This window comes from Nerophis lumbriciformis, linkage group LG09, assembly GCF_033978685.3.
Source record: "Nerophis lumbriciformis linkage group LG09, RoL_Nlum_v2.1, whole genome shotgun sequence".
Classification (NCBI taxonomy): domain Eukaryota; kingdom Metazoa; phylum Chordata; class Actinopteri; order Syngnathiformes; family Syngnathidae; genus Nerophis; species Nerophis lumbriciformis.
In genome coordinates, this window is record NC_084556.2 from 54,388,324 (window position 1) to 54,411,716 (window position 23,393).

Sequence of the window (23,393 nt, forward strand, 5' to 3'; positions counted from 1 at the left end):
AGTGTAAACATATACAATATAAAATAAAATGTTCACATTATATTGGGAAAAAAATGACTATAAAACGTTTACCTTCTTCAAATGGTTCCTTGCCGTCCAAGTTGACGCGCCGCGATTTTCATATCCTACTTCCGTGTTTGTTGTCCCTCCTTCAGACGTATTTATATATCACTAACCCAATATTGTTTGAGTCGTCACGATGTACAATGTTTACCCAGCAAAATAATAATGTCTGGTTTGGTAACGTAATCCTCGGTGGGATTAATTGTCGACTGAATTTAATGGATGCATTATTGTAGCAAAATTCCATAGTATGAACTTGGCGCCTCGGAGTGGGCGTACACCTATCTGAGGAGACAGCCAATAGGAGACAGCCAATAGGAGTCAGCCAATAGGAGCGAAGGATCCCAAAGATTCGTCCGGATTTACGGTTGCGTTTGCATTTTTTTGTCACACAACCTACACAGTTTTCTTTAAGAAAAAGCGTTGAATTTAAAATACACATTTGTATGAAACAAAGTGGCGATTTTGAACGTTTACCTCATAAAAAATAGTCCGTCTTGTCAAAAAGTACTTGTGCAAACATTTCCGGTAAAACAACAACAACTTCCGGAAATGTAGTTCCTATATGATTTGTCTTCTTTGTTATAGTGTATAAACATATACAATATAAAATGTTCACATTATATTGAAAAAAAAAAGACTATAAAACGTTTACCTTCTTCAAATGGTTCCTTGCCGTCCAAGTTGACGCGCCGCCATTTTCATATCCTACTTCCGTGTTTGTTGTCCCTCCTTCAGACGTATTTATATATCACTAACCCAATATTGTTTGAGTCGTCACGATGTACAATGTTTACCCAGCGAAATAATAATGTCTGGTTTGGTAACGTAATCCTCGGTGGGATTAATTGTCGACTGAATTTAATGGATGCATTATTGTAGCACAATTCCATAGTATGAATTTGGCGCCTCGGAGTGGGCGTACACCTATCTGAGGAGACAGCCAATAGGAGACAGTCAATAGGAGACAGCCAATAGGAGCGAAGGATCCCAAAGATTAGTCCGGATTTACGGTTGCGTTTTTTTTGTCACACAACCTAAACAGTTTTGTTTAAGAAAAATGTTGTCGAGGTATGGGTTTTAATGATCAGACGGTTTATGCAAGCAAATCTTTTATTCCGACTAGCCTCAGTCTATCATAGGATTTCCTGTGTCACAACATCAAGCGTAATTACGTAACATCCGGTCCCCGACATCCTGTATGCTATATCAAAATAAAGGCATAACAGATAACACCACAAATGTTATATTCAAAATATACATTTGTATGAAACAAAGTGGTCATTTTGAACGTTTGCCTCATAAAAAAATAGTCCGTCTTGTCAAAAAGTACTTGTACAAACATTTCCGGTAAAACAACAACAACTTCCGGAAATTTAGTTCCTATATGATTTCTCTTCTTTGTTATACCGCATAAAAATATAACTTATCAAATAAAACGTTCCCATTAAAGTGGAAAAACAAATGACTGTAAAACTTTTACCTTCTTCAAATAGTTCCTTGTCGTCCTTGACGCGCCGCCATTTTCATGTCCCATTTCCGTGTTTGTTGTCCCTCCTTCAGACGTATTTATATATCACTAACCCAATATTCGTTGAATTGTCACGATGTACAATGTTTACCCAGCAAAATAATAACGTCTGGTTTAGTAACGTAATCTTCAGTATGATTAATTGTCAAAGCCATGATCGACTTTATGCAGCCACATCCGGTTTCACGCGGACTTATATAGGGGGGGGACACACAACAGTCGCCGACACTTTTAAAGATGTTTAAGTTCCTATTTTGACTACATTTGACCGTGTGACTAAACAATAACAATAACTGCATTAATTAATCACTCCAATGTCGTCATTCGGAAAAGAAAACGAAAGTAAGCGGCTGATTGTCACGTGCACCCTGCAGGATGACGCAGCATCAGGACCAGCCGGTCACACGTGACTTGTGAAAACTACTCCAATCCATTTGTTTTTTTCTTGAGATCTATCTATTACATTCGTTAAAATGAAAGAGACGAAGTCAACAACGCCATATTATTGATGAACACAACCAGCTGCGTCCTTTATTTGACATCCCTCCCCTCTCCCCACCTGCACCCCCCCCTCGTCCTCGGAAGTGTTTTTGCTCTGCATCACTGAGACTTGCAGCATCATCGTCCCGCTCTGACCTCAGGTAAGTCCTCTGATTGAAAATAAATAAATAATACATTTTAAAAAAAAGCACTGGATTTGACATTTGTTGTGATAAACCATTGTTGTGTCCCTCAAAGTCATCATGCTGCCGTCTGTGTTTGTGTGCGGCGTCCTGGCAGGTGAGCATCAATACGTCGTGCAGTGTCCAAACTTTTTGGGGCGCATACATTTAAAGATCCAAAACCCAAAAGCGGTGAAGTTGTCACGTTGTGTAAATAAATCCATCCATCCATCCATCTTCTTCCGCTTATCCGAGGTCGGGTCGCGGGGGCAGCAGCCTAAGCAGGGAAGCCCAGACTTCCCTCTCCCCAGCCACTTCGTCCAGCTCTTCCTGTGGGACCCCGAGGCGTTCCCAGGCCAGCCGAGAGACATAGTCTTCCCAACGTGTCCTGGGTCTTCCCCGCGGCCTCCTACCGGTCAGACGTGCCCTAAACACCTCCCTAGGAAGGCGTTCGGGTGGCATCCTGACCAGATGCCCGAACCACCTCATCTGGCTCCTCTCCATGTGGAGGAGCAGCGGCTTTACTTTGAGCTCCCCCCGGATGACAGAGCTTCTCACCCTATCTCTAAGGGAGAGCCCCGCCACCCGGCGGAGGAAACTCATTTGGGCCGCTTGTACCCGTGATCTTGTCCTTTCAGTCATAACCCAAAGCTCATGACCATAGGTGAGGATGGGAACGTAGATCGACCGGTAAATTGAGAGCTTTGCCTTCCGGCTCAGCTCCTTCTTCACCACAACGGATCGATACAGCGTCCGCATTACTGAAGACGCCGCACCGATCCGCCTGTCGATCTCACGATCCACTCTTCCCTCACTCGTGAACAAGACTCCGAGGTACTTGAACTCCTCCACTTGGGGCAAGATCTCCTCCCCAACCCGGAGATGGCACTCCACCCTTTTCCGGGCGAGAACCATGGACTCGGACTTGGAGGTGCTGATTCTCATCCCAGTCGCTTCACACTCGGCTGCGAACCGATCCAGCGAGAGCTGAAGATCCTGGCCAGATGAAGCCATCAGGACCACATCATCTGCAAAAAGCAGAGACCTAATCCTGCAGCCACCAAACCAGATACCCTCAACGCCTTGACTGCGCCTAGCAATTCTGTCCATAAAAGTTATGAACAGAATGGGTGACAAAGGGCAGCCTTGGCGGAGTCCAACCCTCACCGGAAACGTGTCCGACTTACTGCCGGCAATGCGAACCAAGCTCTGACACTGATCATACAGGGAGCGGACCGCCACAATCAGACAGTCCGATACCCCATACTCTCTGAGCACTCCCCACAGGACTTCCCGAGGGACACGGTCGAATGCCTTCTCCAAGTCCACAAAACACATGTAGACTGGTTGGGCAAACTCCCATGCACCCTCAAGGACCCTGCCCAGAGTATAGAGCTGGTCCACAGTTCCACGACCAGGACGAAAACCACACTGTTCCTCCTGAATCCGAGGTTCGACTATCCGGCGTAGCCTCCTCTCCAGTACACCTGAATAGACCTTACCGGGAAGGCTGAGGAGTGTGATCCCACGATAGTTAGAACACACCCTCCGGTTCCCCTTCTTAAAGAGAGGAACCACCACCCCGGTCTGCCAATCCAGTGGTACCGCCCCCGATGTCCACGCGATGCTGCAGAGTCTTGTCAACCAAGACAGCCCCACAGCATCCAGAGCCTTAAGGAACTCCGGGCGGATCTCATCCACCCCCGGGGCCTTGCCACAGAGGAGCTTTTTAACTACCTCAGCAACCTCAGCCCCAGAAATAGGAGAGCCCACCACAGATTCCCCAGGCACTGCTTCCTCATAGGAAGACGTGTTGGTGGGATTGAGGAGGTCTTCGAAGTATTCTCTCCACCGATCCACAACTTCCGCAGTCGAGGTCAGCAGAACACCATCCTCACCATACACGGTGTTGACACTGCACTGCTTCCCCTTCCTGAGGCGGCGGATGGTGGTCCAGAATTGCTTCGAAGCCGTCCGGAAGTCGTTTTCCATGGCCTCACCGAACTCCTCCCATGTCCGAGTTTTTGCCTCCGCGACCGCTGAAGCCGCACACCGCTTGGCCTGTCGGTACCTGTCTGCTGCCTCAGGAGTCCTATGAGCCAAAAGAACCCGATAGGACTCCTTCTTCAGCTTGACGGCATCCCTCACCGCCGGTGTCCACCAACGGGTTCTAGGATTACCGCCACGACAGGCACCAACTACCTTGCGGCCACAGCTCCAATCAGCCGCCTCGACAATAGAGGCGCGGAACATGGTCCACTCGGACTCAATGTCCAGCACCTCCCTCGTGACATGTTCAAAGTTCTTCCGGAGGTGGGAATTGAAAGTCTCTCTGACAGGAGACTCTGCCAGACGTTCCCAGCAAACCCTCACAATGCGTTTGGGCCTGCCAGGTCTGTCCGGCATCCTCCCCCACCATCGCAGCCAACTCACCACCAGGTGGTGATCGGTAGAAAGCTCCGCCCCTCTCTTCACCCGAGTGTCCAAAACATGAGGCCGCAAATCCGATGACACAACTACAAAATAAATGATAAATAAAAAGAGAATACAATGACTTGTAAGTCCTTTTCAACTTATATTCAACTGAATAGACTGCAAAGACAAGATATTTCATGTTCACACTGGGGCATTTTTACCACTGTGTTACATGGCCTTTCCTTTCGACAAGCATTTCAGCATCGTCTTGCTGAAATAAGCAGGGGCGTCCATGATGACGTTGCTTGGATGATTAATGGTGATTAATCGCATTGTTAACTCTTAATTAAGAAGTGTACTATACCTCGGATCAGGGGTGTCCAGACTTGGCATCGTTTTGTTGAAATAAGCAGGGGCGTCCATGACAACGTTCCTTGGATGGGAATTAATGGTGCCTTCACAGATGTGTAAGTTACCCATGCCCTGGGCACTAATACACCCCCATACCATCACACATGCTGGCTTTTCAACTACGCGCCTAGCACAATCCGGATGGTTCTTTTCCTCCTTGGACGTCCACAGTTTCCAAAAACCATTTGAAATGTGGACTCGTCGGACCACAGGACACCGTTTCCACTTTGCATCAGCCCATCTTAGATGACCTACTCAGTGGCCTAGTGGTTAGAGTGTCCGCCCTGAGATCGGTAGGTTGTGAGTTCAAACCCCGGCCGAGTCATACCAAAGACTATAAAAATGGGAGCCATTACCTCCCTGCTTGGCACTCAGCATCAAGGGTTGGAATTGGGGGTTAAATCACCAAAATGATTCCCGGGCGCGGCCACCGCTGCTGCCCACTGCTCCCCTCACCTCCCAGGGGGTGATCAAGGGTGATGGGTCAAATGCAGAGAATAATCTCGCCACACCTAGTGTGTGTGTGACAATCATTGGTACTTTAACTTTTAACTTTAGATGAGCTCGGGCCCAGTGAAGCCAGTAGCATTTCTGGGTGTTGTTGATAAATGGCCGTGGCTTTGCATAGTAGAGTTTTAACTTGCACTTACAAATGTAGCGACAAACTGTAGTTTGTGGGTTTTTTTTTTAACAGTTTCTGAGCCCATGTGGTGATATCCTTTACATACTGATGTCACTTTTGATGCAGTACCGCCTCAGGGATCCAAGATCCGTAATATCATCGCTTACCTGCAGTGATTTCTCCAGATTCTCTGAACCTTTTGATGATGTTACGGAGCGTAGATGGTGAAATCCCTAAATTCCTTGCAATAGCTTGGTTGAGAAATGTTGTTCTTAAACTATTTGCTCAGGCATTTGTTGACAAATGGATGATTAATGGTGATTAATCGCATTGTTAACTCATAATTATGAAGGTTTTTAAAAAAATCTTTAATAAGTGTACTATACCTCGGATCAGGGGTGTCCAGACTTGGCATCGTTTTGCTGAAATAAGCAGGGGCGTCCATGACAACGTTCCTTGGATGGCAACATGTGTTTCAGCATTAATGGTGCCTTCACAGATGTGTAAGTTACCCATGCCCTGGGCACTAATACACCCCCATACCATCACACATGCTGGCTTTTACACTATGCGCCTAGAACAATCCGGATGGTTCTTTTCCTCATTGGACGTCCACAGTTTCCAAAAACCATTTGAAATGTGGACTCGTCGGACCACAGGACACCGTTTCCACTTTGCATCAGTCCATCTTAGATGAGCTCGGGCCCAGTGAAGCCAGTAGCATTTCTGGGTGTTGTTGATAAATGGCCGTGGCTTTGCATAGTAGAGTTTTAACTTGCACTTACAAATGTAGCGACAAACTGTAGTTTGTGGGGTTTTTTTTTAACAGTTTCTGAGCCCATGTGGTGATATCCTTTACATACTGATGTCACTTTTGATGCAGTACCGCCTCAGGGATCCAAGATCCGTAATATCATCGCTTACCTGCAGTGATTTCTCCAGATTCTCCGAACCTTTTGATGATATTACGGAGCGTAGATGGTGAAATCCCTAAATTCCTTGCAATAGCTGCTTGAGAAATGTTGTTCTTAAACTATTTGCTCAGGCATTTGTTGACAAATGGATGATTAATGGTGATTAATCGCATTGTTAACTCATAATTAAGAAGGTTTTTAAAAAAATCTTTAATAAGTGTACTATACCTCGGATCAGGGGTGTCCAGACTTGGCATCGTTTTGTTGAAATAAGCAGGGGCGTCCATGACAACGTTTCTTGGATGGCAACATGTGTTTCAGCATTAATGGTGCCTTCACAGATGTGTAAGTTACCCATGCCCTGGGCACTAATACACCCCCATACCATCACACATGCTGGCTTTTACACTATGCGCCTAGAACAATCCGGATGGTTCTTTTCCTCATTGGACGTCCACAGTTTCCAAAAACCATTTGAAATGTGGACTCGTCGGACCACAGGACACCGTTTCCACTTTGCATCAGTCCATCTTAGATGAGCTCGGGCCCAGTGAAGCCAGTAGCATTTCTGGGTGTTGTTGATAAATGGCTGTGGCTTTGCAGAGTAGAGTTTTAACTTGCACTTACAAATGTAGCGACAAACTGTATTTTGTGGGGTTTTTTTTAACAGTTTCTGAGCCCATGTGGTGATATCCTTTACATACTGATGTCACTTTTGATGCAGTACCGCCTCAAGGATCCAAGATCCGTAATATCATCGCTTACCTGCAGTGATTTCTCCAGATTCTCTGAACCTTTTGATGATATTACGGAGCGTAGATGGTGAAATCCCTAAATTCCTTGCAATAGCTGGTTGAGAAATGTTGTTCTTAAACTGTTCAACAATTTGCTCAGGCATATGTTGACGCCCCGTCCTTCTTTGTGAATGACTGAGCATTTCATGGAAGCTGCTTTTATACCCAATCATGGCACCCACCTGTTCCCAATTAGCCTGTTCATCCTGTGGGATGTTCCAAATAAGTGTTTGATGAGCATTCCTCAACTTTATCAGTCTTTTTTGCCACTTGTGCCAGCTTTTTTGAAACATGCTGCAGGCATCAAATTCCAAATGAGCTAATATTTGCAAAAAATAACAAACTTTTCCAGTTTGAACGTTAAATATCTTGTCTTTGCAGTCTATTCAATTGAATATAAGTTGAAACATCTCAGAGTCACATTTTGGAACTTGACGGATGCTAATTGTTAGCATGCTAACTTTTTTTTTTTTTTTTTTAGCTAATTTATAGTCATATGAATTGGATATGTGATACATGCTACTGTTAACATGCTAACTTTTACTAGTCACTTGCTAAATGTACATGCTAACTTTTTCAGCCAATTTTACATCCGAACACCTCAAAGTCACAACTTGGTACTTGACAAATGCTAACTGTTAGCTTGCTAATCAGTTAGCTTGCTAATCAGTTAGCTCATTTTAAATGCGTACGCTATAGTCGTATGAATTGGATTCGTGATACATGCTAACTGTTAACATGCTAACTTTTACTAGCCACTTGCTAAATGTACATGCTAACGTTTTTAGCTAATTTTACAGCCAAACACCTCAGAGTCACAACTTGGTACTTGACAAATGCTAACTGTTAGCTTGCAAATCAGTTAGCTAATTTTAAATGTGTACGCTATAGTCGTATGAATTGGATACGTGATACATGCTAACTGTTGACATGCTAACTTTTACTAGTCACTTGCTAAATGTACATGCTAATTTTTCAGCCAATTTTACATCCGAACACCTCAGAGTCACAACTTGGTACTTGACAAATGCTAACTGTTAGCTTGCTAATCAGTTAGCTTGCTAATCAGTTAGCTAATTTTAAATGCGTACGCTGTAGTCGTATGAATTGGATACATGCTAACTGTTAACATGCTAACTTTTACTAGTCACTCGCTAAATATACATGCTAACTTTTTCAGCCAATTTTACATCTGAACACCTCAGAGTCACAGCTTGGTACTTGACAAATGCTAACTGTTAGCTTGCTAATCAGTTAGCTAATTTTAAATGTGTACGCTATAGTCGTATGAATTGGATATGTGATACATGCTAACTGTTGACATGCTAGCTTTTACTTGTCACTTGCTAAATGTACATGCTAACTTTTTCAGCCAATTTTACATCCGAACACCTCAGAGTCACAACTTGGTACTTGACAAATGCTAACTGTTAGCTTGCTAATCAGTTAGCTAATTTTAAATGTGTACGCTATAGTCGTATGAATTGGATATGTGATACATGCTAACTGTTAACATGCTAGCTTTTACTTGTCACTTGCTAAATGTACATGCTAACTTTTTCAGCCAATTTTACATCCTAACACCTCAGAGTCACAACTTGGTACTTGACAAATGCTAACTGTTAGCTTGCTAATCAGTTAGCTAATTTTAAATGTGTACGCTATAGTCGTATGAATTGGATACGTGATACATGCTAACTGTTGACATGCTAACTTTTACTTGTCACTTGCTAAATGTACATGCTATCTTTTTCAGCCAATTTTACAGCCGAACACCTCAGAGTCACAACTTGGTACTTGACAAATGCTAACTGTTAGCTTGCTAATAAGTTAGCTTGCTAATCAGTTAGCTAATTTTAAATGCGTACGCTATAGTCGTATGAATTGGATACGTGATACATGCTAACTGTTAACATGCTAACTTTTACTTGCCACTTGCTAAATGTACATGCTAACTTTTTCAGCCAATTTTACATTCGAACACCTCAGAGTCACAACTTGCTACTTGACAAATGCTAACTGCTAGCTTGCTAATAAGTTAGCTTGCTAATCAGTTAGCTCATTTTAAATGTGTACGCTATAGTCGTATGAATTGGATATGTGATACATGCTAACTGTTAACATGCTAGCTTTTACTTGTCACTTGCTAAATGTACATGCTAACTTTTTCAGCCAATTTTACATCCTAACACCTCAGAGTCACAACTTGGTACTTGACAAATGCTAACTGTTAGCTTGCTAACCATTTAGCTACTTTTAAACATGTACGCTATAGTCGTATGAATTGGATACATGCTAACTGTTAACATGCTAACTTTTACTAGTCACTCGCTAAATGTACATGCTAACTTTTTCAGCCAATTTTTCAGCCGAACACCTCAGAGTCACAACTTGGTACTTGACAAATGCTAACTGTTAGCTTGCTAATCAGTTAGCTAATTTTAAATGTGTACGCTATAGTCGTATGAATTGGATACGTGATACATGCTAACTGTTGACATGCTAACTTTTACTTGTCACTTGCTAAATGTACATGCTATCTTTTTCAGCCAATTTTACAGCAGAACACCTCAGAGTCACAACTTGGTACTTGACAAATGCTAACTGTTAGCTTGCTAACCATTTAGCTACTTTTAAACATGTACGCTATAGTCGTATGAATTGGATACGTGATACATGCTAACTGTTAACATGCTAACTTTTACTAGTCACTCGCTAAATATACATGCTAACCTTTTCAGCCAATTTTACATCCGAACACCTCAGAGTCACAACTTGGTACTTGACAAATGCTAACTGTTAGCTTGCTAATAAGTTAGCTTGCTAATCAGTTAGCTAATTTTAAATGCGTACGCTATAGTCGTATGAATTGGATACGTGATACATGCTAACTGTTAACATGCTAACTTTTACTTGCCACTTGCTAAATGTACATGCTAACTTTTTCAGCCAATTTTACATTCGAACACCTCAGAGTCACAACTTGCTACTTGACAAATGCTAACTGCTAGCTTGCTAATAAGTTAGCTTGCTAATCAGTTAGCTGATTTTAAATGCGTACGCTATAGTCGTATGAATTGGATACGTGATACATGCTAACTGTTGACATGCTAACTTTTACTAGTCACTTGCTAAATCTACCTGCTAACTTTTTCAGCCAACTTTACAGCCGAACACCTCAGAGTCACAACTTGGTACTTGACAAATGCTAACTGTTAGCTTGCTAATCAGTTAGCTAATTTTAAATGCGTACGCTATAGTCGTATGAATTGGATACGTGATACATGCTAACTGTTGACATGCTAACTTTTACTAGTCACTTGCTAAATGTACATGCTAACGTTTTTAGCCAATTTTACAGCCGAACACCTCAGAGTCACAACTTGCTACTTGACAAATGCTAACTGTTAGCTTGCTAATAAGTTAGCTTGCTAATCAGTTAGCTAATTTTAAATGCGTACGCTACAGTCGTATGAATTGGATACGTGATACATGCTAACTGTTGACATGCTAACTTTTACTAGTCTCTTGCTAAATGTACATGCTAACTTTTTCAGCCAATTTTACATCCGAACACCTCAGAGTCACAACTTGGTACTTGACAAATGCTAACTGTTAGCTTGCTAATCAGTTAGCTAATTTTAAATGTGTACGCTATAGTCGTATGAATTGGATATGTGATACATGCTAACTGTTAACATGCTAGCTTTTACTTGTCACTTGCTAAATGTACATGCTAACTTTTTCAGCCAATTTTACATCCTAACACCTCAGAGTCACAACTTGGTACTTGACAAATGCTAACTGTTAGCTTGCTAATCAGTTAGCTAATTTTAAATGTGTACGCTATAGTCGTATGAATTGGATACGTGATACATGCTAACTGTTGACATGCTAACTTTTACTTGTCACTTGCTAAATGTACATGCTATCTTTTTCAGCCAATTTTACAGCCGAACACCTCAGAGTCACAACTTGGTACTTGACAAATGCTAACTGTTAGCTTGCTAATAAGTTAGCTTGCTAATCAGTTAGCTAATTTTAAATGCGTACGCTATAGTCGTATGAATTGGATACGTGATACATGCTAACTGTTAACATGCTAACTTTTACTTGCCACTTGCTAAATGTACATGCTAACTTTTTCAGCCAATTTTACATTCGAACACCTCAGAGTCACAACTTGCTACTTGACAAATGCTAACTGCTAGCTTGCTAATAAGTTAGCTTGCTAATCAGTTAGCTCATTTTAAATGTGTACGCTATAGTCGTATGAATTGGATATGTGATACATGCTAACTGTTAACATGCTAGCTTTTACTTGTCACTTGCTAAATGTACATGCTAACTTTTTCAGCCAATTTTACATCCTAACACCTCAGAGTCACAACTTGGTACTTGACAAATGCTAACTGTTAGCTTGCTAACCATTTAGCTACTTTTAAACATGTACGCTATAGTCGTATGAATTGGATACATGCTAACTGTTAACATGCTAACTTTTACTAGTCACTCGCTAAATGTACATGCTAACTTTTTCAGCCAATTTTTCAGCCGAACACCTCAGAGTCACAACTTGGTACTTGACAAATGCTAACTGTTAGCTTGCTAATCAGTTAGCTAATTTTAAATGTGTACGCTATAGTCGTATGAATTGGATACGTGATACATGCTAACTGTTGACATGCTAACTTTTACTTGTCACTTGCTAAATGTACATGCTATCTTTTTCAGCCAATTTTACAGCAGAACACCTCAGAGTCACAACTTGGTACTTGACAAATGCTAACTGTTAGCTTGCTAACCATTTAGCTACTTTTAAACATGTACGCTATAGTCGTATGAATTGGATACGTGATACATGCTAACTGTTAACATGCTAACTTTTACTAGTCACTCGCTAAATATACATGCTAACCTTTTCAGCCAATTTTACATCCGAACACCTCAGAGTCACAACTTGGTACTTGACAAATGCTAACTGTTAGCTTGCTAATAAGTTAGCTTGCTAATCAGTTAGCTAATTTTAAATGCGTACGCTATAGTCGTATGAATTGGATACGTGATACATGCTAACTGTTAACATGCTAACTTTTACTTGCCACTTGCTAAATGTACATGCTAACTTTTTCAGCCAATTTTACATTCGAACACCTCAGAGTCACAACTTGCTACTTGACAAATGCTAACTGCTAGCTTGCTAATAAGTTAGCTTGCTAATCAGTTAGCTGATTTTAAATGCGTACGCTATAGTCGTATGAATTGGATACGTGATACATGCTAACTGTTGACATGCTAACTTTTACTAGTCACTTGCTAAATCTACCTGCTAACTTTTTCAGCCAACTTTACAGCCGAACACCTCAGAGTCACAACTTGGTACTTGACAAATGCTAACTGTTAGCTTGCTAATCAGTTAGCTAATTTTAAATGCGTACGCTATAGTCGTATGAATTGGATACGTGATACATGCTAACTGTTGACATGCTAACTTTTACTAGTCACTTGCTAAATGTACATGCTAACGTTTTTAGCCAATTTTACAGCCGAACACCTCAGAGTCACAACTTGCTACTTGACAAATGCTAACTGTTAGCTTGCTAATAAGTTAGCTTGCTAATCAGTTAGCTAATTTTAAATGCGTACGCTACAGTCGTATGAATTGGATACGTGATACATGCTAACTGTTGACATGCTAACTTTTACTAGTCTCTTGCTAAATGTACATGCTAACTTTTTCAGCCAATTTTACAGCCGAACACCTCAGAGTCACAACTTGGTACTTGACAAATGCTAACTGTTAGCTTGCTAATCAGTTAGCTAATTTTAAATGTGTACGCTATAGTCGTATGAATTGGATACGTGATACATGCTAACTGTTGACATGCTAACTTTTACTTGTCACTTGCTAAATGTACATGCTAACGTTTTTAGCCAATTTTACAGCCGAACACCTCAGAGTCACAACTTGGTACTTGACAAATGCTAACTGTTAGCTTGCTAATCAGTTAGCTTGCTAATCAGTTAGCTCATTTTAAATGTGTACGCTATAGTCGTATGAATTGGATACGTGATACATGCTAACTGTTGACATGCTAACTTTTACTAGTCACTTGCTAAATGTACATGCTAACGGTTTTAGCCAATTTTACAGCCGAACACCTCAAAGTCACAACTTGGTACTTGACAAATGCTAACTGTTAGCTTGCTAATCAGTTAGCTAATTTTAAATGCGTACGCTATAGTCGTATGAATTGGATACGTGATACATGCTAACTGTTGACATGCTAACTTTTACTAGTCACTTGCTAAATGTACATGCTAACGTTTTTAGCCAATTTTACATCCGAACACCTCAGAGTCACAACTTGGTGCTTGACAAATGCTAACTGTTAGCTTGCTAATAAGTTAGCTTGCTAATCAGTTAGCTAATTTTAAATGCGTACGCTATAGTCGTATGAATTGGATGTGTGATACATGCTAACTGTTAACATGCTAACTTTTACTTGTCACTTGCTAAATGTACATGCTAACTTTTTCAGCCAATTTTACAGCCGAACACCTCAGAGTCACAACTTGGTACTTGACAAATGCTAACTGTTAGCTTGCTAATCAGTTAGCTAATTTTAAATGTGTACGCTATAGTCGTATGAATTGGATACATGCTAACTGTTAACATGCTAACTTTTACTAGTCACTTGCTAAATGTACATGCTAACTTTTTCAGCCAATTTTACATCCGAACACCTCAGAGTCACAACTTGGTGCTTGACAAATGCTAACTGTTAGCTTGCTAATCAGTTAGCTAATTTTAAATGTGTACGCTATAGTCGTATGAATTGGATACGTGATACATGCTAACTGTTAACATGCTAACTTTTACTAGTCACTCACTAAATATACATGCTAACTTTTTCAAACAATTTTACATCCGAACACCTCAGAGTCACAACTTGGTCCTTGACAAATGCTAACTGTTAGCTTGCTAATCAGTTAACTTGCTAATCAGTTAGCTAATTTTAAATGTGTACGCTATAGTCGTGTGAATTGGATACGTGATACATGCTAACTGTTGACATGCTAACTTTTACTAGTCACTTGCTAAATGTACATGCTAACTTTTTCAGCCAATTTTACATCCGAACACCTCAGAGTCACAACTTGCTACTTGACAAATGCTAACTGTTAGCTTGCTAACCATTTAGCTACTTTTAAACATGTACGCTATAGTCGTATGAATTGGATACGTGATACATGCTAACTGTTGACATGCTAACTTTTACTAGTCACCTGCTAAATGTACATGCTAACTTTTTTAGCCAATTTTACAGCCGAACACCTCAGAGTCACAACTTGCTACTTGACAAATGCTAACTGTTAGCTTGCTAATCAGTTAGCTTGCTAATCAGTTAGCTAATTTTAAATGTGTACGCTATAGTCGTATGAATTGGATATGTGATACATGCTAACTGTTGACATGCTAACTTTTACTAGTCACTTGCTAAATGTACATGCTAACTTTTTCAGCCAATATTACAGCCGAACACCTCAGAGTCACAACTTGCTACTTGACAAATGCTAACTGTTAGCTTGCTAACCATTTAGCTACTTTTAAATGTGTACGCTATAGTCGTATGAATTGGATACGTGATACATGCTAACTGTTAACATGCTAACTTTCTGTGGGTGTTCCCCCGGCAGCGTTGCTGACGGCAGCCCGGTGTGAGCTCATCAAGGTGTGCATCGAGGACGACGACAACCTGAGAGTGGACTGCCGGGTGAAGGCCAAGGCCAACCAGATCAGCAGCTACCAGTTCTCCTGGTCCTCCGGCTCCAAGGAGTCGCTCATCAACGCCAACGTGTCCGGTTTACCGGCCGAGTCCCGGTTCAGGGGCAAGAGCGAGGTGACGGAGTTGGAGCCTCACGGCTACCGGATGACGCTGAAAGGCTTCACGGACAAGTTGCTGCACAACACCACGTACTTGTGCAAAATAACCGGCGCGGGCGCCAGCGTTACCGTGGAGAGAGGTGAGGGGAATGCACCCGAAACCACAAGCATTCAACGCTTTTTTTGTTTTTATACACTTTACTGCCAAAGATCCTCTATATGACAGGATCACTCTGCTGTGTTTAGGAATCTACCGCCAAAAATTATAGTCAAAGATCTTTTATATGACAGGAGCCCTCGACGGTTTTTATATGTCTACTGCCAAAATGATAGTCAAAGATCCTCTATATGACAGGAGCCCTTGACTGTTTTTATATGTCTACTGCCAAAATGATAGTCAAAGATCCTCTATATGACAGGATCCCTCGACTGTTTTTATATTTCTACTGCCAAAATGATAGTCAAAGATCCTCTAAATGACAGGTGCCCTTGACTGTTTTTATATGTCTACTGCCAAAATTATAGTCAAAGATCCTCTACATGACAGGAGCCCTTGACTGTTTTTATATGTCTGCTGCCAAAATGATAGTCAAAGATCCTCTATATGACAAGAGCCCTTGATTGTTTGTATATGTCTACTGCCAAAATTATAGTCAAAGATCCTCTATATGACAAGAGCCCTTGACTGTTTTTATATGTCTACTGCCAAAATGATAGTCAAAGATCCTCTGTGTGACAGGAGCCCTCTGCTGATTTTAGATATCTACTGCCAAAATGATAGTCAAAGATCCTCTATGTGACAGGATTTCTCTGTTGTTTAAAAAAAGAAATGCTGCAAAACCGCTAGACAAAGATCCTCTATATGACAGGAGCACTCTGCTGTGTTTAGGAATCTACCACCAACAATTATAGTCAAAGATCCTCTATATAACAGGAGCACTCTGCTGTGTTTAGGAATCTACCGCCAACAATTATAGTCAAAGATCCTCTATATGACAGGAGCACTCTGCTGTGTTTAGGAATCTACCACCAACAATTATAGTCAAAGATCCTCTATATGACAGGAGCACTCTGCTGTGTTTAGGAATCTACCGCCAACAATTATAGTCAAAGATCCTCTATATGACAGGAGCACTCTGCTGTGTTTAGGAATCTACCACCAAAAATTATAGTCAAAGATCCTCTATATGACAAGAGCACTCTGCTGTGTTTAGGAATCTACCGCCAAAAATTATAGTCAAAGATCCTCTATTTGACAGGATTTCTCTGTTGTTTGAAAAATAAATGCTGCAAAACCACTAGACAAAGATCCTCTATATGACAGGAGCACTCTGCTGTGTTTAGGAATCTACCACCAAAAATTATAGTCAAAGATCCTCTATATGACAGGAGCACTCTGCTGTGTTTAGGAATCTACCACCAAAAATTATAGTCAAAGATCCTCTATATGACAGGATCACTCTGCTGTGTTTAGGAATCTACCGCCAAAAATTATAGTCAAAGATCTTTTATATGACAGGAGCCCTCGACGGTTTTTATATGTCTACTGCCAAAATGATAGTCAAAGATCCTCTATATGACAGGAGCCCTTGACTGTTTTTATATGTCTACTGCCAAAATGATAGTCAAAGATCCTCTATATGACAGGATCCCTCGACTGTTTTTATATTTCTACTGCCAAAATGATAGTCAAAGATCCTCTAAATGACAGGAGCCCTTGACTGTTTTTATATGTCTACTGCCAAAATGATAGTCAAAGATCCTCTACATGACAGGAGCCCTTGACTGTTTTTATATGTCTGCTGCCAAAATGATAGTCAAAGATCCTCTATATGACAAGAGCCCTTGACTGTTTGTATATGTCTACTGCCAAAATTATAGTCAAAGATCCTCTATATGACAAGAGCCCTTGACTGTTTTTATATGTCTACTGCCAAAATGATAGTCCAAGATCCTCTGTGTGACAGGAGCCCTCTGCTGTTTTTAGATATCTACTGCCAAAATGATAGTCAAAGATCCTCTATGTGACAGGATTTCTCTGTTGTTTAAAAAAAGAAATGCTGCAAAACCGCTAGACAAAGATCCTCTATATGACAGGAGCACTCTGCTGTGTTTAGGAATCTACCACCAACAATTATAGTCAAAGATCCTCTATATGACAGGAGCACTCTGCTGTGTCTAGGAATCTACCGCCAACAATTATAGTCAAAGATCCTCTATATGACAGGAGCACTCTGCTGTGTTTAGGAATCTACCGCCAAAAATTATAGTCAAAGATCCTCTATATGACAGGAGCACTCTGCTATGTTTAGGAATCTACCGCCAAAAATGTATAGTCAAAGATCCTCTATATGACAGGAGCACTCTGCTTTGTTTAGGAATCTACCACCAAAAATTATAGCCAAAGATCCTCTATATGACAGGAGCACTCTGCTGTGTTTAGGAATCTACCGCCAAAAATTATAGTCAAAGATCCTCTATATGACAGGAGCACTCTGCTGTGTTTAGGAATCTACCGCCAACAATTATAGTCAAAGATCCTCTATATGACAGGAGCACTCTGCTGTGTTTAGGAATCTACCGCCAAAAATTATAGTCAAAGATCCTCTATATGACAGGAGCACTCTGCTATGTTTAGGAATCTACCGCCAAAAATGTATAGTCAAAGATCCTCTATATGACAGGAGCACTCTGCTTTGTTTAGGAATCTACCACCAAAAATTATAGCCAAAGATCCTCTATATGACAGGAGCACTCTGCTGTGTTTAGGAATCTACCCCCAAAAATTATAGTCAAAGATCCTCTATATGACAGGAGCACTCTGCTGTGTTTAGGAATCTACCGCCAAAAAATATAGTCAAAGATCCTCTATATGACAGGAGCACTCAGCTGTGTTTAGGAATCTACCGCCAACAATTATAGTCAAAGATCGTCTATATGACAGGAGCACTCTGCTGTGTTTAGGAATCTACCGCCAAAAATTATAGTCAAAGATCCTTTATTTGACAGGATTTCTCTGTTGTTTAAAAAATAAATGCTGCAAAACCACTAGACAAAGATCCTCTATACGACAGGAGCACTCTGCTGTGTTTAGGAATCTACCGCCAAAAATTATAGTCAAAGATCTTCTATACGACAGGAGCCCTTGACTGTTTTTATATATCTACTGCCAAAATGATAGTCAAAGATCCTCTGTGTGACAGGAGCCCTCTGCTGTTTTTAGAGATCTACTGCCAAAATTGTAGTCAAAGATCCTCTGTGTGACAGGATTTCTCTGTTGTTTAAAAAAGAAATGCTGCAAAACCACTAGACAAAGATCCTCTATATGACAGGAGCACTACTGTTGTTAGTTATCTTAACACTAGTCAAAGATCCTCTATATGGCATGAGCACGCTGCAGTTTTTAGGTATCTCGCACAGTCAACGATCCTCTATATGACAAAAGCCCTCTGCTGTTTTTCGATATTTACTGCCAGCATGACAGTCAAAGATCCTCTATATGACAGGAACACTCTTTTGTTTTTAGGCATCTACTGCCAAAAATTATAGTCAAAGATCCTCTTAGTGACAGGAGCCCTCTGCTGTTTTTAGATATCTACTGCCAAAATGATAGTCAAAGATCCTCTATTTGACAGGATTTCTTCTTCACTCTTTTGTTTTTAGATATCTCCTGCCAAAAATGATAGTCAAAGATCCTTTATATGACAGGAGCACCCTTTTGTTTTTAGATATCTACTGCAAAACACTGGTTAATGATCCTCTAAATGACAGGAGCATTTTGCCGTTTTTAAACAACAAAGATCCTTTATTTACAGGAGTACACTGCTGTTTTTAGGAATCTACTGCAAAACACTAGTTAAAGATCCCGTAATAGACAGGAACTATCTGTTGTTTACAAAACTGCTGCAAAAACACTAATCAAAGATCCTTGATTTGATAGGAGCACTCTGCTATTTTTAGGTATCTAATATTAATCAAAGATCCTCTAAATGACAGAGACACATTGCTGTTTTTAGGAAACTGCAGCAAAACTCTAGTCAAAGATCCCCTAAATGACTGGAGCACTCAGCTGTTTTAGGGTATCTAACACAAGTCAAAGATCCTCTAAATGACAGGAGCATTTTGCTATATTTAGCAACAAAGATCCTTTATTTGACAGGAGTACACTGCTGTTTTTAGGAATATGTTGCAAAACACTAGCAAAATATCCCTGAATAGACAGGAACTGTCTGTTGTTTACAAAAACACTAATCAAAGATCCTTGAAATGACAGGAGCACTCTGCTGTTTTTAGGTAACTACAGCAAAACACTTGTCAAAGATCCTTTAAAACCGGAATTCTGCTGTTTTCAAAACAACGATCCTGTATATGACAGGAGCACTCTGCTGTTTGTATCACTCTGCTGTATCTTACACTAATCAAAGATCCTTTATATGATGCAAAAAAGATCCTCTATTTGACAGAGCACTTTGCTGTTTTTAGGAATCTACAGCAAAACACTAGTCAAAGATCCTCTAATAGACACAAACTATCTGTTGTTGAAAAACAATGCTGCAAAAAACACTGGTCTAAGATCCTCGATATGACAGGAGCACTCTGCTGTTTTCAGTTAACTAGCCAAAGATTCTCTATGTAACGCAAAAAAATATGCTCTATTTGGTAGGAGCGCTCTGCTGCTTTTAGAAATCTACTGCAAAACATTAGTCAAAGATCCTCTATATGTCAGGATCTATTTGCTGTTTAAAAACTGTTGCAAAACATTAGTCAAAGATCCTCTATATGACAGGAGCTCTGCTGCTTTTAGGTATCTACTGCAAACAATACTAGTCAAAGATCCTCTACATAACAGGAACTATCTTGTTGTTTAAAATATATTCTGCAAAAACACTACTCAAAGATCATATACATGACAGGAACTATATTGATGTTTTAAAAAATTACTGCAAAACACTAGTCAAAGATCCTCTCTATATGACAGGAACTCTTTGCTGTTTAAAAACCGTTGCAAAACATTAGTCAAAGATCCTCTATATGACAGGAGCTCTGCTGTTTTTAGGTATCTACTGCATACAATACTAGTCAAAGATCCTCTACATGACAGGAACTATCTTTTTGCTTAAAATATATTCTGCAAAAACACTACACAAAGATCATCTACATGACAGGAACTATCTTGATGTTTAAAAGAAATACTGCAAAACACTGGTCAAAGATCCTCTCTATATGACAGGAACTCTTTGCTGTTTATAAAACATTGCAAAACATTAGTCAAAGATCCTCTATATGACAGGAACTCTGCTGTTTTTAGGTATCTACTGCAAAAACACTAGTCAAAGATAATCTACATGACAGGAACTATATATATATATTTTTAAATCTACTGCAAAAAACACTAACCATAGATCATCTATGTGACAGGAACTGTCTTCTTTAAAAAAATCTACTGCAAAAAAACACTCGTCAAAGATATTTTATACAACAGGAGCACTCTGCTGTTTTAGGCATCTAATGTAAAACGCTAGTCAGAGATCCTCTATATGACAGTAACAGTCTGTTGTTTAGAATAAAACTGCAAAAAAACACTAGTCAAAGATCATCTATATGGTAAGAGCACTCTGCTGTTTATAAATACAAAGATCCTCTGACAAGACCGTTGTTTGTCTGCAGATCAACTTGTCCGATGTTGTGCTGTCAGTCTGATCCTGCAGAACTGCTGGAGTGTTGGCCTGCTGCTTTTCTTCCACGTCACTCACGCGTAACAAATAAAAAGAGCTGCTGGAGTGTCGGCCTGCTGCTTTTCCTCCGCGTCACTCACGCATAACATATACCAAAAGCTGCTGGAGCGTCTGCCTGCCGCTTTTCTTCCATGTCACTCACGCGTAACAAGTAAAATTAGCCGCTGGAGTGTCGGCCTGCTGCTTTTCTTCCACGTCACTCACGTGTAACAAATAAAAAGAGTTACTGGCGTGTCGGCCTGCCGCTTTTCTTCCATGTCACTCACGCGTGACAAATACAAACAGCTGCTGGAGTGTCTGCCTGCCGCTTTTCTTCCATGTCACTCACGTGTAACAAATAAAAAGAGTTGCTGGAGTGCCAGCTTACTGCTTTTCTTCCATGTCACTGACGCATAACAAATAAAAACAGCTGCTGGAGTGTCGGCCTGCTGCTTTTCCTCCGCGTCACTCACGCATAACATATACCAAAAGCTGCTGGAGCGTCTGCCTGCCGCTTTTCTTCCATGTCACTCACGCGTAACAAGTAAAATTAGCCGCTGGAGTGTCGGCCTGCTGCTTTTCTTCCACGTCACTCACGTGTAACAAATAAAAAGAGTTACTGGCGTGTCGGCCTGCCGCTTTTCTTCCATGTCACTCACGCGTGACAAATAAAAAGAGTTGCTGGAATGTCTGCATGCCCCTTTTCTTCCATGTCACTCACGTGTAACAAATAAAAAGAGTTGCTGGAGTGCCAGCTTACTGCTTTTCTTCCATGTCACTGACGCATAACAAATAAAAACAGCTGCTGGAGTGTCTGCCTGCCTCTTTTCTTCCACGTCACTCACGTGTAACGAATAAAAAGAGTTGCTGGAGTGTTGGCCTACTTTTTTTCTTTCATGTCACTCACACGTAACAAATAAAACCAGCTGCTGTCTGCCTGCCGCTTTTCTTCCATGTCACTCATGTGTAACAAATAAAAAGAGCTGCTGGAGTCTAGGCCCGCTGCTTTTCTTGCACGTCACTCACGCGTAACAAATAAAAACAACTGCTGGAGTGTCGGCCCGCCGCTTTTCTTCCACGTCACTCACTTGTAATAAATAAAAAGAGCTGCTGGAGTGTCGGCCTATTGCTTTTCTTCCATGTCACTCACGTGTAACAAATAAAAAGAGCTGCTGGAGTGTCGGCCTTCTGCTTTTCTTCCACGTCACTCACGCGTAACAAATAAAAACAGCTGCTGGAGTGTCGGCCTGTCACTTTTCTTCCACGTCACTCACGCGTAACAAATAAAAACAGCTGCTGGAGTGTCGGCCTGTCACTTTTCTTCCACGTCACTCACGTGTAACAAATAAAAAGAGTTGCTGGAGTGTCGGCCTACTTCTTTTCTTCCATGTCACTCACGCGTAACAAATAAAAACAGCTGCTGTCTGCCTGCCGCTTTTCTTCCATGTCACTCATATGTATCAAATAAAAAGAGCTGCCGGAGTGTAGGTTTGGCTGCTTTTCTTCCACGTCACTCACGCGTAACAAATAAAAAAAGCTGCTGGAGTGTCGGCCTGCCGCTTTTCTTCCACGTCACTCACCTGTAATAAATAAAAAGAGCAGCTGGAGTGTTGGCCTTCTGCTTTTCTTCCATGTCACTCACGCGTAATAAATAAAAACAACTTCTGGAGTGTCTGCCTGCTGCTTTTCTTCCACGTCACTCAGGCGTAACAAATTGCAACAGCTGCTGGAGCGTCGGCCTGCCGCTTTTCTTCCATGTCACTCATGTGTAACAAATAAAAAGAGCTACTGGAGTGTAGGCCTGGCTGCTTTTCTTCCACGTCACTCACGCATAACAAATAAAAACAGCTGCTTTTCTTCCATGTCACTCATGTGTAACAAATAAAAAGAGCTACTGGAGTGTAGGCCTGCCTCTTTTCTTCCACGTCACTCACTTGTAATAAATAAAAAGAGAAGCTGGAGTGTCAGCCTTCTGCTTTTCTTCCACGTCACTCACCCGTAACAAATAAAAACAGCTGCTGGAGTGTCAGCCTTCTGCTTTTCTTCCATGACACTCACGCATAACAAATAAAAACAGCTGCTGGAGTGTCAGCCTGCCGCTTTTCTTCCACGTCACTCACTTGTAATAAATAAAAAGAGCTGCTGGAGTGTCAGCCAATTGCTTTTCTTCCATGTCACTCACGCGTAACAAATAAAAAGAGCTGCTGGAGTGTCGGCTTGCTGCTTTTCTTCCACATCACTCATGCGTAACAAATTACAACAGCTGCTGGAGTGTCAGCCTGCCGCTTTTCATCCACGTCACTCACTGAAAATAAATAAAAAGAGCTGCTGGAGTGTCCACCTCCCGCTTTTCCTCCATGTCCCTCATGTGTAACAAAT

General features: G+C 41.1%; 1 protein-coding gene across 1 annotated transcript; it reads left to right on the forward strand.

The window, feature by feature from the left end:
* Nucleotides 1-1,635: 1,635 nt before the first annotated feature.
* On the forward strand, nt 1,636-22,284 carry LOC133607185 (thy-1 membrane glycoprotein). Its single transcript, XM_061961649.2, has 4 exons — nt 1,636-2,235; nt 2,333-2,374; nt 15,114-15,440; nt 20,968-22,284. Exons 2-4 carry the CDS (start codon nt 2,338-2,340, stop codon nt 21,057-21,059), a joined length of 456 nt encoding a protein of 151 aa, XP_061817633.1. The 5' UTR covers nt 1,636-2,235; nt 2,333-2,337; the 3' UTR covers nt 21,060-22,284.
* The last annotated feature ends 1,109 nt before the right edge of the window (nt 22,285-23,393 follow it).